The following is a 13,904-nucleotide window of genomic DNA, read 5'->3' as shown; positions in this document are numbered from 1 at the left end:
GTGGAAAAAAATTTAATAATACAAATAAATAGTTTTTAATAATGTTGATTCATTTTGTGAAATAAATAAAAGTTTGAAATGAAAGTTATTACGCTTGCACTCTCTTTCTATATATATATATATATATATATATATATATATATATATATATATATATATATATAAACATTATATAGTGTTTACTCATCTTTAGAAAGATTGAGATGTCTTCTAGATTTCATTTTCTATGTACGCTCTTTTGTTTGCACAGCAAACGTTGCACTGCGATACAACTCAGTAAGCAGAATCTTTAAGAAGAGAAATCTAAGAACTGTCCGCTAATTGCTAAAACTATTTAATTGCAATCCACAGCGCTTTTGTGAGAAAACTAGCAGATGGTACGATACTACTAGCTTGTAAAGTTGAGCTTGCAAAGTTTAACTTAACTAATTTGCTAGTCGACGACGACAGAAACAAATTACTTCATTAGCACTTTCTTATTAGTCCCACTGACACTGACGTGCTACCGACACTGACTAACAATTCTTTTAATCTTATAATTTATTTTTTTTTCCATTTTTCGCATACAAGTAACCAGTTATTTAATTTGATATATTATAAAAAATATTATATTATATATATATATTTTTTATGAATTATATAGAAATTATAAAATGTTTAGATAGGTTTAAAACGTACCCACGACGTTCGATGCTCCTGTTTGTCTTTGCGGTAAGACGGCGTCGATCGCGGTGAGATTACATCCTGGAGGATCGGTTGGCGCTGAAGCTGCGCCACGTACGCCATGCGGAAAGCATTGCCAACGATGGTGTTTAACTCCTCCGCCTGTAAGAAAAAAAAAAAAAAAACTCAAGCTTTAACAAAAATTTAATTTAATATGCGAAAGAAAATCTTTTTAAAGTCTTAAGAATTATTTACAAGTTAATTTAATTAATTGGGGCAGCTTGTAAATTTTTACTTAGCAAAAATAACTTGGCTTTTTTATATAATGTGGCGATTGAATTACTATTGAAAAAGTTTAAAATATATATATATATATATATATATATATTTAACTTTTTGTCAACAAATATATATGTATGTGTGTGAGACTTCTACATGCTATCTTTTTAATTAAGAATCAAATCATATTCTGGTTGTTGAAATTATAATTTAATTAAATATCAAAGGCAAAGCAAAAGCACACGCTAACAAAAAAAGCAATATTATCAAATCAAGGGTTTTTAGATGAATTTGGAAAATATGATATATAAAAATAGTAGTTTCCATTTTATATCGAGCCAATAAAATTTTGTCGGATTCGTCAGTGGTAAATGAGAAACGAGAGATCCGAGCAGACGTTGCAGTAGCGCAAATGCAAAGTCTGAATATGTAATAAGCACTCGCGGAAAGCCGCAAGCTCAGCCTTGTTCGTATGTGTGTTTAAAAAACTCCTGGTACGTCTAGTACTGTTTACGCCCGATCGAGATACAGATGAATCGTGTGAGTATATATATGCAATATCCATATATGAGAATGCGCGCGCGCGCGCACAGAATCAGAAATGGGAAAAAGTTTGTGCTATCTCTTAGCGAATTCGGTTGGATGCACTAATGTACACTGGCGCACATAAATTAAAGATAATGGTATATAAATTTATTATAGTATAATTGTAATCAAAACAGTAAGGTAATTAATTTTACGAGTTATATATTATTATCATTAATCGCGTATTACATAACAATAATAATATAACTCGTATTAATTACCTTATTATTTTATTAGTTATTCTTATGCTATTGTAAATTTGTACGCAACAGCCTTTAACGTGCATCAATGTGCACTAGTGCATCCAATCGGATTTGCTATTTTTCTTTTTTGAAAACTCACGTAGAAGCCCGAGGCATTGCGTATTAATGCATGTCGGTCGAGACCGACGAGGGTCTAATAAGAGCACGCATTGTACGCACATAGAAAATGGGAGCAGCGGATTACCGTCTCGCGTTTGCGTTTGCAACTTTTCCTTTCACGGGGCGAGAGTAAAATTCGTCGTGAGGGAGATATTCAATCGTTTCGCATCGTCGAGTACGTACATCTCGAATTCTAGCTTGCATTCTTTGCCTATATAGTATACCTGTCTATGTACCTATCTCTGTGACATTGTTAGGACATTGTTGCAAGCGGCCCGGAAATCCTTGCAAATCCTAGCTCCGTACTGTAGGTGGGAAATATATTTCTCAGACGAAATCAACTCGCGAGCCATAAAAATGCAAACGAAAGATAGAATTGTAAAGGCGAACGCGCTGAGCGTTGTATTTTTCAATGCTGTATTGATTTGCAAGTTCACGCATTATCGTAAGGAATCTTTGACAAAGACACTTTGCCGTTTAAACGGCTCGTTTGGTATGTTGAAAAACAAAGCGAAAGATATATTGCGTAATGTAAGGAGTAATGCGTTTTAATGATACGCTCTCTTGCAAGACAATGGCAGGGCGAGCTTTTAGATTGAAATGCACAGCAATGCCGCTGTCCCGAATAATTTTACGGTTTGCGGTTTGAGGTCAGGTCGAATGATTCTAGGAACGAGATATTTCAATTACGTTTACACGCGGAGCAAGGCAATGACTTGAGCTATAATTGCGGACCGGCCGCATGACCGTTCCGTAATTCGCCAAGTCATATCCGAATGTCCTCTCCACTGTCATTTTATTTATATATAAATCGCTACTTAATTATACACTGTTAGTTTAAAAATATAAGAAGAATTAATATGATATACCTCTATCTGTATTTGAAAACAGAGTTTTTTTTTTTATGAAAGTAAGACTGCTAATAATAGTAGTGTTAGTAAAAATATCTTAAAATATATTAACAAATATATTTTTAACATTTTTATTGTTACTTTTTTTTAAATTAAATATTTTTTTACATGTGTTATAAATTGCACTTTTCCCTTGAAAATAGAGTTTCTATTCGTACATATCACCTAAATAGAAAGGTGCAAATAGACATGTTGCAACACTTTATATAGTCGTTGCATTCATAAGTTGTTGCATACAAAAATTCGCATATGTTAGCTATTAATTTTTTTTCGTCAATTATATTATTCTTATCGAATGCGCAACATGCTAAACAGTAAATGTCAACGACATGTGCGATTTATTATACATATTGTATAGCGTGAGAAAATCTGGAGATTAATTTATCGAGAGAAGAAACGCGCATCCTTTTCATCAAGGCCATACTTCACAAAAATATGAAGAAGAAAACATTCCGACAATGAAAAGCTTACTTGATCGCAATAGACCGAAAGACCGTCGTAGCATGTCATATGGAAGAATTTATTGCCGTTGTAGGCGGAACCTGGGATTCTTCGATTTCGATCCCTCTGGCCGACAATCGAAAATACGGCCCTGAGATTCCCGCCCCGAGGTGGAATTTAAACGCGATGAAATCATCACTGGCGACTTTTCTTTCTTCCTCTTCGTTCTATCCTGTCCTGGACGTTGACTCGAGCAGGCACTGACCCTCTTCATCACATTTGGATTCTATGTAATCGATTAATGGCGATCATACCGCTGTATTGCCTAAGCGATATCTTTTACTCGGCAATATTTTGTCGAATTACAAGAATATGACATTTCACGTCAATTCAAGATAACATCAGATGAATCGATTAAAAAAAAAAAAAAAACAAATATCACTCAACAAAATATTGAACAGACTTTAAAAGAAAAAAATTTCAATTTTTTTGATAATTAGTTAATTCGTCTTAATTTATCACTATCCGTGCCGGTGGTCTTTTTGGCAAAAAGATGAGATACACGCCAGAATCGAATGGAAAGAGGACCGAAAGAGCGATGGATCGCGCCGTGGCTTTGCGCCGGTGCAGCGTGACGGGCTACATTCCAGGCATTCCACGCGGTCACGGCCATATCTCCAGCTCCTCTAGATTTCCCGTCCCGTGTACCCGGTCGACCACTGCCATCGACTGTGGTACAAGCTGGTATACTCGCAATAATGGCGTTCGAGGTAGGGATGGTCCTCATCACACTTCTGTATTTCCCTCACTTTGGTTTCTCTAGTTTACCTCGATGACGCGATGCTCAGCGGCGGATAAATGGCTGAAGAGGAAAAGTTCTCTAGAATACGGAATACAGTAAGGCCATTCTCTTTGAGAATGTCATTATTGCATTGTACCAACGACCACATCACAGTATCATTGCTTCTTTCAGAGTAACACCATCGACGATGACAGCGTAACAAAGGTTTCGCATCGTATCACCTGAATGCTACCATAATTCTGTTGTCTTCCTTTCTATCGTTACTACTATCAGAACTATGCAACCTCTTTTTGTGGATTTCCAGTTCAATCGCAGAGTCCAAAAAATTTAAAATTTATTCGAAATTATCATTAGTAATTATTGATCTCTGTCTCTTATCGCTTTTTTATTGGCTTGCTCGCGACCTTTTGTTGTATTTGGTCTGCTTGCTTGCTGTCTGTCAGGTTTACGCTCGCTGAGGATGACAAGATTGAATCAAATCCTGTGAACTTCGGTTGCTCCATTTACATAAATGTTAGCTAAAATTATTAAAATAAAATAAACACGATTCTCTGTCATTTTCAAGCTCTATCTGTAAAAAGAAATGCAATAGCGTATTCAAGATTGTCAATCTAAAAAAAAACGCGGATCAAAATTTAAAATTCCATTCTCGACGGTCTCCTGCTCATGACGGGTACAGTAGTTTCGAATGTCAAATATTCGATATCTCAAATTTTACCGTTACGTGCCATCATATCGATACGATCTGACTCGTGCATACGCCGTTAACAAAATCATTACGACTTTCGTCACGATTACACAAGTTATTCATCAATGTCAAAATTTATCTCATAAATTGAATTAAAAATAAATTCGAAGGAAAACGTTTTCCACATTTTCCGAATAAAATATACATTTGCGTACTAATAACAATGTAGCAAACGTCATAATTTATATTTCTTTAATTATAAAATGTAAGAAATACCAGGACTCGATTATATAAAAACAAATTATTATTTAAATAATTAACTAAAAAAAAAAATAAAATAAAACGATACTTAATAATGATAATTTTAACAATAATTCATGTGCTTTTTGGATTCTGCGAATGAATTAGAAATCCATGAAGAGAAGAAGATGTACAATCCTGATAGCAGTTGGAATATCGTTTGACCGTGTGGCAAGTACTTTGTTCAGTGTAACGTAAAATTGGTTGAAGATTAGATCGAATATAGTTGAACGGATGAATCGTTTAGAGGACACGCAGATGAAGAACAACCGTTGCACAATCTCTTTGATTGGCAATTAACGCCTGGAGTCTGTTGGAGTCGTTCCATCTGTTTTATAGCTAACAGATGCATGATGCCAAAATGTTACTATAATAATATTATGACTGTTTTGGTCCTCGTTATCGATAATCAAATTATCTTTTTGGCAAATAAAATTTCGAATAATTCCATCGAAATTGTGTGAATAATATATGAATGCGCATCTCAATATAGTGCATATTTCTTGCATTTCGATAACATTGACGCGAGATTTTCTATATTTTCTATATTTTTCTATAAAATTTATTTTAGCGCGATTTTTCTCAATAAGAAGAATTATATTTCTTATTGTATTACTTGAATTTTTGTGTTTTACACATCTATATCTCATTTATTTTACATTTTGAAATCATTAAAGATACTTGAGCCAAACTTAAAAAATTAACAGAAAAAGCCCATAATAATGTAAAAAAAATATTCATTAAACGATTATTAGCGTGGAACTTATATATCGAATCACGAGAGCAACTTAAATGAGCGACATAGCTTTGATTGGCTTTACTCTTGCGATTAAACGGCTTATCGTATGGGGGTTCTCGACACAATGAGCGATGAACTTAAAGCCGTAGTGATGCGTGAATCGTGCATCATCATGCGTAGGACAATACGCCCACTTTGTGACCCATACAGTTTGCTACTGTACCCTTGAGCCTCGTCATTAAACTTATTTCAGTGCCCTCAGAAATGCACCCTTGAGAACGCATGCGACACGCGAAGAGGATCGTTTCGTTTCAAATTTCTTACTGCTCGAATTTCTTCTTTATCGAGTGCGCCAGCAGTGATTCTTAATGATCCGGATGCTATCGAAGAATGGTATACGTTCCGAGAATTACTCGCTATTTCCTAGCATAATGTCATCAAATTCCTAACATGCAATCATAAAATCAATCCATAACGCAGAGATTAATTTTTACAAAATAATGTTTTTCAAATAAAATGAACGTAAGATATAAATTGATATTTTTATTAACATTATTTTACCTCCTGACTATGATATAACAATATAACATTACGAAAGTATTTCACATTTAAATATTTGCTCTTTCAGTTGTATTAAAATTTTACAGCCTTACGTTTCTTCTAGCTAGAAATTATATCGAAAATTGTCGGTTATACGACAGATATACATAATGCTAATTTCATCGGATTAGGCTTGAATCGATTAAGTCATTACGCACATTGAATTAATCCGCAATGCGCATTATACGATATAGAGGACTATGGAGTAATCCGTGTGTTCTCTATATATTGTGTAAATCAATCAGCTTCAATTACCTATCGAGAATGCTATGTAATATTGGTATGTCAAGGAAGTAAATTTTGATTTTGATCTTATTACGAATGTAGACATGCTATCGAAAATGCATTTTTTCTTTTCTACAACAACATTCAGATTATGTATTACCTTGATATTTCTATCGTATTCTTTTCTTGTGAGATGTTAATGTACATACTTAATCTTTATACAATTATTACTATTAAAGATGTTTTAATAGTACAGATATATTGTTTGTAAAAATGTTTCAATAACAAATGATAATGAGTTTATAACAATAATTTTAATGAGCAATTGAAAAATGTGAATATACAAGATACAAAATTGGATTATATATATATTATTATACAAATAAAAAAAAACGAAGAGATGTAATGATATTAGCACCTGAAAGCAAAATGTTAGAATTGATTTTATTCAATTATACGTCAAAAAGATACATGCAGTACCTTGTATTTCCGTATAAATAACCATAATTATATATATTCCTAGCCGATGGTAAAATAAAAGATAAAAAGCCGGAAGCTGAATAAAATGATGAAGCGTAGTACTAGTGCATCCTGTATACATATATAAAAGGAACGAGCACTGTCGACGTTAAAAATATTTGACATGTGCGTCCAATGCGACGGAGACGATGCATTCGATGCATTCAATGCGCTCGATTCGAGACACGGCGCATGAACATTACATCTCGCGATGTCATTCTTGGTAGGAAGTATGCTTAGTCATTGCAAAATGGCATTTTACGATGGTGCTTCTACCTGGAATTACCGTAGAAATTTCAAATTGTAAATTGCGCGCAAGCAGCCGCATATGTCGAGTACTTGTGGAAAAAAATCGCTGCTATTATAGATTTTCTGCGACCGTTTTGCTGCTTCTGCGATAATAGGTACTAGCAAAACTGCATATTCGTATGACGTGAGAGAAATGTAGAGTCTCGTAACAAATTTGTCACCAAATTTCAAAGTCATTGCGTCAATTGTTCAATCAAATTGACAAATTTTATGAGAAAAGTAAACATTGTTTCGCAGTAATAAACGAGATCCGTTATATAAAATATAAAATCTTACATTTGTTTGCGGTCGTTACATTAACAAAACCGGAAGAAAGTAACCGATGTGAATGGTTCGAAAAATGAATGACTAAGCCATTACAAAGTCTTTCATCAGGGAAGTAATGTGTTATCGAGAAGCTACCAGGTATAACTTATGCCTATAGTCGAGAGTATATTGTGCCTGAGGTTTCTACGAGAAGTACCTCGACACGGTAATGGGTCATCTTTTGTGCGAGATATTCTATTGATGTCGAGAGAAATTTCGTAACGTTTACGCAACGTGGTAGATGGCTCGTTTTCTCTTTCTCTTTTTTTCTCACAGGAAATGTCTTCGTTTCTCGAAGGCATCAGCTGCGCTGGAGAATTTAGGGGTGCGAGTCTTGTGCGGATTCATCTGGATTTCACAAATAGTGAACTCACACGAGAGATCATTGAAAACTCGTGAAATTCAGATGGCGTTTTGTAGATCTCGCTGTAAAGGACTTCGATCTTTGTCCGCGCGGAACGCGATGGGTTGACACGAATTATAGTTTTCTATTGTAGAGTCAAGAGGAACTAACGGAGGGATGGCGGCTGTCATAAGTCGATTTCAAAGCGATTTTCGCTTGAATCGGTTTGGTAACAATACGAGATAATCCGATATATATATACTGATGTATATATTATAGTAGCCAGAATTACGGTAGTAGCAAATAAATTGTGCTTCTATTATTAACAGCGTATTTCTATTTCTTTTCTAATAATGATTTTTTTTTTTTTTTAATGTTTGCGATAAGGAGAAATGCTGATGCGATGATATAACGACGGATTTATATATTCCTAAAATATCAATGCGTACAGACATTCCATTCGGTAAAGAGCGAAGCATCTTGCGCTATAGGCAGCAGCTATATGAAGCCGAGGAATGCGTTCGTCCGATCCCACGGCTTATCCCCCTTCGCTCTCCCTTCTCTCGTTAGCTCTTTTTCTTTCTGGCACGATAGTAGTATTACCTGGCTTAAGCTTTCTCTCTCTCTCTCTCTCTCTCTCTCTCTCTCTCTCTCTCTCTCTCGTTTTCTCAGATTCCAGAATGCAATCTACCGATGCAACGACTCTCTTTTAGCAGATTCTGAAATGCGACTATCAAACATGGATCGATCTTTCTCAAACATCGAGAAAGATACAAGAAAATATATATATATGATAAATTAGATAACTTTGATAGGTATCGGCGAACGAAAATGTTAGAAAATTGAATTATTGAAAGATATAGATAAGCGCACATTTAATCGAGGAATCGGGAATTTAAAAAAAAAAAAAAGATGCTCTGGCTACCTGCTTAATCATCATATCTTATGTGCATGAAACAATAAAGCAGGCCTTTTCCCTTTTTTTTGTGACCGCTGCACCAATCATGTCTCATGAGGTCATGTTGCGGTACTGCGACCTAATCGCACTCCGTTAATATCGCAAGAGGTAAAGCATAAGCCATGCTGCGATGCTTAGACGATATTCAGATCGTTTCATCATGTATTATCGGATCACTTAAAACTGATATTTACTGTTTTCTCGGGGAACTGTCTCATTTTTTTTTACTTGACGGATAATGACGTTTATGAAAATAAAACTATTCAAATATTTCAATTACTCCAATTTCTGCGAGGCGAGAGAAAACAAAAAAAAAAAAAAATTAAAAGTGATCGAACTTGCAAGTGATTTGTGACAATTTACATTCTGTTCACATAGAGAAATGAATTTTAAAATTAGACAAGATTTCAGAAGATTAAACTTTCAAGATATTAAACTTTCCGTGAAAACTTACTTTGAGCTTTTGTGTGTGACCACATCGACAACAGCAATACGACATGTAGTCAGGTAGCGCGGGCATAAACCTTAACTGTTCCTGCGAGTATTCGTCCACGAGTTTGCGATAATGCACCCTGAAAATGGGTCTCGTTGAGCTCTGCGAGCCTTTACCAAGGCGTCCCATAATCGCAGAGAATGCGGCCAGGATATTGCGCCTGCGTGCAAACCTCCTCATGCCACAGCGACCGTTGTACTTGCTCGTCCTTCTGTGAGAATATATGTATCGGGCGTCTTCGCGCGCGTATATTGTTATACTTAATTCCTGATAAGGATATACTTCCTCTCTGACGAACAATATTTAAACAACGAATATGGGCCTTTATCCAAATTTAATAATAAAGCAATAATTTGGCATTATCGTCACGTCATCCAAAAAGACACATCGATTCACATTCGGTTGTTCGCACTCGTAACATTGATATATTAATATTTCTAATCACATTTCTAATCACACCTTCACTGTGCAGTGCACTTTCTAATGCACTAAAGCGCATGCACCGACGTGCCGGCATGTATGTCGGCACGTTAAAGTATTTGCTGTATCCAACGCCTTTCTCCGAGAAAATATTCCTACGATGAAGTTTCGGCGCCTATCGCAGACCAAGCGCCTTTTGAAATCCAAACGCAATTCCAGTTTACATTTCATAGCAGCGTGTAGATGAGCACCATTCGAGAGAGAAGGAGAGAGAAATCTCCTGGCACAGATAATGTGATTGGAGATGCTGATATGTATCGTAACGCAAACACGACATCACCGAAGGTACATATATTCGGAAAAGTTTTTCAGATTTTCTTGTCATCTGGATTCTCATTTCTCTCGTGGATTTTACGCAGCAGTCGAGTCTGCTGCGACATACGCGGGTATTATTAGCAGATAATTATGGCGACTTCATGAATCGAGACCAGTTCTGTCGTGAGTTGTATACGTGTGGCACATGCACGAAGGATCGAGAGTTCCACTTGATACACGTATAGCCTTCTCTACGTGTCGCTCTGCATGCCGACTCGCGGAAACCGGTTAACGAGTACAGAGTTGCTTCACCGCTTCTTACTCATCGTCTGTCAACTACACATGTAGTATCGCTATATATTCTTTCGCACTGCGTTTTTCGATGGATCTTGATGCAGGATGATCTCCATTACCAACATCATCAGGATCGTATCCAACTACATTCGCACACGTAATTTCCTCGTAATTTGCTCATCCTTCGAAATAGTATATGATATCGCCAAAAGAGCTATGGATTGAACAATCATTTTTTAATAAACTTCTATCTTTTCATTAATCCGTGTCGATAATTGATATGCTTGGATTATACGTTTCTTTTTTCTGCAACTTAATTATATTTTTACAAAATACTCGGCTTTTGCAACTGTATATATATATCGTTTTAATGTCACAGTCTCTCATCGTTTCGTTAATGAAGTTTGTACTATCGCGGAAGAATGGAAACTTGCAAAGGCGGCAAACCATTCGTTCAATTCGACAGTTTAAAGAGAGTGTATTCCGGTCCACGCGTTGTCCATTCTGTTGTCAATTGAAGAACCTACCGGATGAACTTTATCGGCGCAGATCCCGCTCTCTTTGCTCCATCCGTTCAATGCTCCGACGCACATTGGCGGTCCAGGTGCCGTTGCTTCTCAAACGGTCAGAATACGTAAGTCTGTATGGTATTACCGTGCTTAACCGGCGATGGCAGCATACCTCCCGGTACGTATAGAGAGAGAGACTGAAGTCCATGAGGAACACGAAGCGAGCCGTTCCGACCGGCCCACACTCCTCCATCCCCACCGCAATCTACGAGGAGCCGAGCGTTGCGACCGACCGCTTTCTTGCTTCAACCGCGGCACTGAACACGTTCAACGGCAGCTGTTGAATACCACGTGTCCCCGTTCTCCCTCTTTCCCTCGATCTCTCTTTTTCTATCTTTTTCGCTTCGTCTCTTTCATTCTATTTGTCGCTTTCTCTTCTCTCTTTCTCTGTTCCTCTTGCCATCTTTTCAACGGCTCTGGCTTGTTCTTTTTGCTCTTCGGCTGAGAACGCCACTTGGGAGAGCCCAGCGCCACATGTAACGCGTGAGTTTGCGATTCGCGTTCTTTGACCTGCCATCAGCGCGACATGACGTGCCACTCGATCGCCGACTTAGACTCCCAGACTTGTGTCGTATGTGTCTGGTGATGTAAAGTATCTAGATTTAAGTAACTCTTTCTTATATTGTACATATCTCTATCTTCTTGCAGCGAGCATCTATATACCACTCGCACATCTTCTTTGGAAGGTCTGTATGGAGTACCTGCGACAGATACCCGTGTACCTACTTAAGGTATATTTTAAAATACTTTTCAAGATCGGTGTGAAGCAAGAAATCGGAAATGTCAATTCTTAAAAATTTTTGTAAGACTGCACGGAGTATCAACCATGTAGTTAGACATCGGTTATTAAATCTAGCGCAACAAATAAGACGATAATACAGAAACAAATTTATTATTTTCATTAAGGAAAAAATAACAAGTTCAAACTTCTACATTTTTCCATTTTAAATATTCAACAAATTATTTGACAAAGACACGTGGAAATCGCATTAAAATCGAAACGCGATATCGCTTGGATGAACGCGGAAAGAATATCTGGCGCTAAGACTTTTCATTTTCAGTCTATTCTCTCAATCTCCTTCCATGCTATCCATGAGTAAGCTTACTTGATCCGAGACCTTCAGGAACGATGACGTTCTTAATTCAGCGGAAGGTATTTAAAATTTAATCCGAAGAGTGCGCCATTAGGGTTGACTAAATGTCAGGGCAATGGCAAAGTGCAAAGTTTCAAGTGCAAAGTCTACTATTCTCAACCCACTAAGGCTACCAACTTACGGTGTGTTCTATCCTTTCTGATATCGTCGACGGACTTCGAAGCCTCGAGCCATGTTATCTTCCAGACAACAGGAAGAGGCTTTTAGATCTTGGGATTCGGTAGTCGTCGATATATATCGACGTCCGACGATATTTTTCGTGCATTTTATAGAAGCATGTTCTTTCCACGGATACTTTACACCTGGCTATTACGATTTTCGAGAGTATCATGATGATAAAGTTTCGCGATCGTGCTGATAAGTTGAAGCAAAAGTAAATAAAAGTATTTACGCATATGCGAATTCATAAATAAATCAATGAGAGCAAATCTATTTTTTTATAAAATTCATAATTTTTTTGATCAAAATTACATTGTTGAGAATGAATGGATATTTAAATAATATTTAAAAAAATTTCGAGTTAAAATATGATACTCATGTAAGCTAATAATTTTAAATGTTTCTTTGTCAACATGGCTTGATCCTAAACGCTCTGAGAGTTGTCGAGAATAAAGTGAGTAATCCATCGGCTTTAAGCGTTCGAGACAGTTTCCAGTTTCCACTTGAGACGCGTGAGGTTGTCCACTGCAAGGGGGCGACTTGTCGTCACGTACACTATCTTAGACCAAATCCCGGTTTATTTTCGGCGATTTATATTAGCCAGATTATTTGAACATGTTTCATCTTTATATGCTTTATATAATCGGATTTATATTTACTGGTGCTTTATTATACAATTTCTTAAATACAGTTTACAAATATTGCAGTCCTCCTCCGGTATCATATTTTATACATTGTAAAAGAAAGAAGTGGCAAAGAGAAAGTTAGATCTAAAGTTAGATGGACATTATATGTAACATTATCATCGTGTCAACGTCAAATAATGTAAAATATTTTTATATGAATTTTAAATGTCAATCGAGTTCTGTGACGGTCACTGTGTCTTGCTATATTTGAAATTTTATATAAGAACATTTGATGTTGACATGTGATAGTAATGTTATGTATAATGTATACAGGTTGACTGCTCACCTGTTCTGCAGACTCGGTGATGAAGGAATGGCAGTACTGTAGACTAAAGTGCGCTCTGGGCTCTCGTGCCAGAAAGCTGAATTGGGCGTGCTGCGGCTCACAAGTCGCATAAGAGATGCGTCTTAACGCGTGCGCCATTTGCACGCACTGCAACAAAAAGAAAAAAGATAGTTTTGAGTTGTGCCTCGAAACATTTAAAGAGGCAATCTATATATATATAGATGTAATTCAATTAATATTTGACGTTTTAGTATATTATAATATTTGATAGTTGGAGTTCATAATTTTAATTATAATGCATGTTAGCGCAAAAATAAAAAATAATTTATTTTAACAACTCTAACATAGATTACTTCAGAACAATTTCTGAAGTAACATATTTTCGAGAACGAGCTTCATGTTGAACGCAAACAAAAATGATTTACGAGCGTCTCATTATTGCTCTTATCCTGTTGAATGATTTAATCGTCTGAATCAATTTCGCCGTGAAACGTGTTA

At 36.3% G+C, this 13,904-nt stretch overlaps 1 protein-coding gene across 16 annotated transcripts in view; it reads right to left on the bottom strand.

The window, feature by feature from the left end:
• LOC126851232 (EGFR adapter protein-like) overlaps window positions 1-13,904 on the bottom strand; it is an 87,618-nt gene that overhangs the window by 4,804 nt on the left and 68,910 nt on the right. For 13 of the 16 annotated variants that reach the window (XM_050594960.1, XM_050594968.1, XM_050594961.1 and 10 more), the window contains 2 exons: window positions 13,407-13,553; window positions 679-825 (listed from right to left, as the gene is read on the bottom strand). In XM_050594960.1, coding sequence (XP_050450917.1) covers window positions 679-825; window positions 13,407-13,553 — 294 coding nt within the window. Of the gene's footprint in view, window positions 1-678; window positions 826-9,484; window positions 11,617-13,406; window positions 13,554-13,904 lie in introns of those variants that run through there. The other 3 variants (XM_050594971.1, XM_050594970.1, XM_050594975.1) reach the window with 3 other exon arrangements.

The sequence above is a fragment of the Cataglyphis hispanica genome, chromosome 7, assembly GCF_021464435.1.
Source record: "Cataglyphis hispanica isolate Lineage 1 chromosome 7, ULB_Chis1_1.0, whole genome shotgun sequence".
In the NCBI taxonomy this organism is placed as follows: domain Eukaryota; kingdom Metazoa; phylum Arthropoda; class Insecta; order Hymenoptera; family Formicidae; genus Cataglyphis; species Cataglyphis hispanica.
Note: the sequence above shows the minus strand (reverse complement) of the source record. Positions and strands in the feature narration are given on the sequence as shown.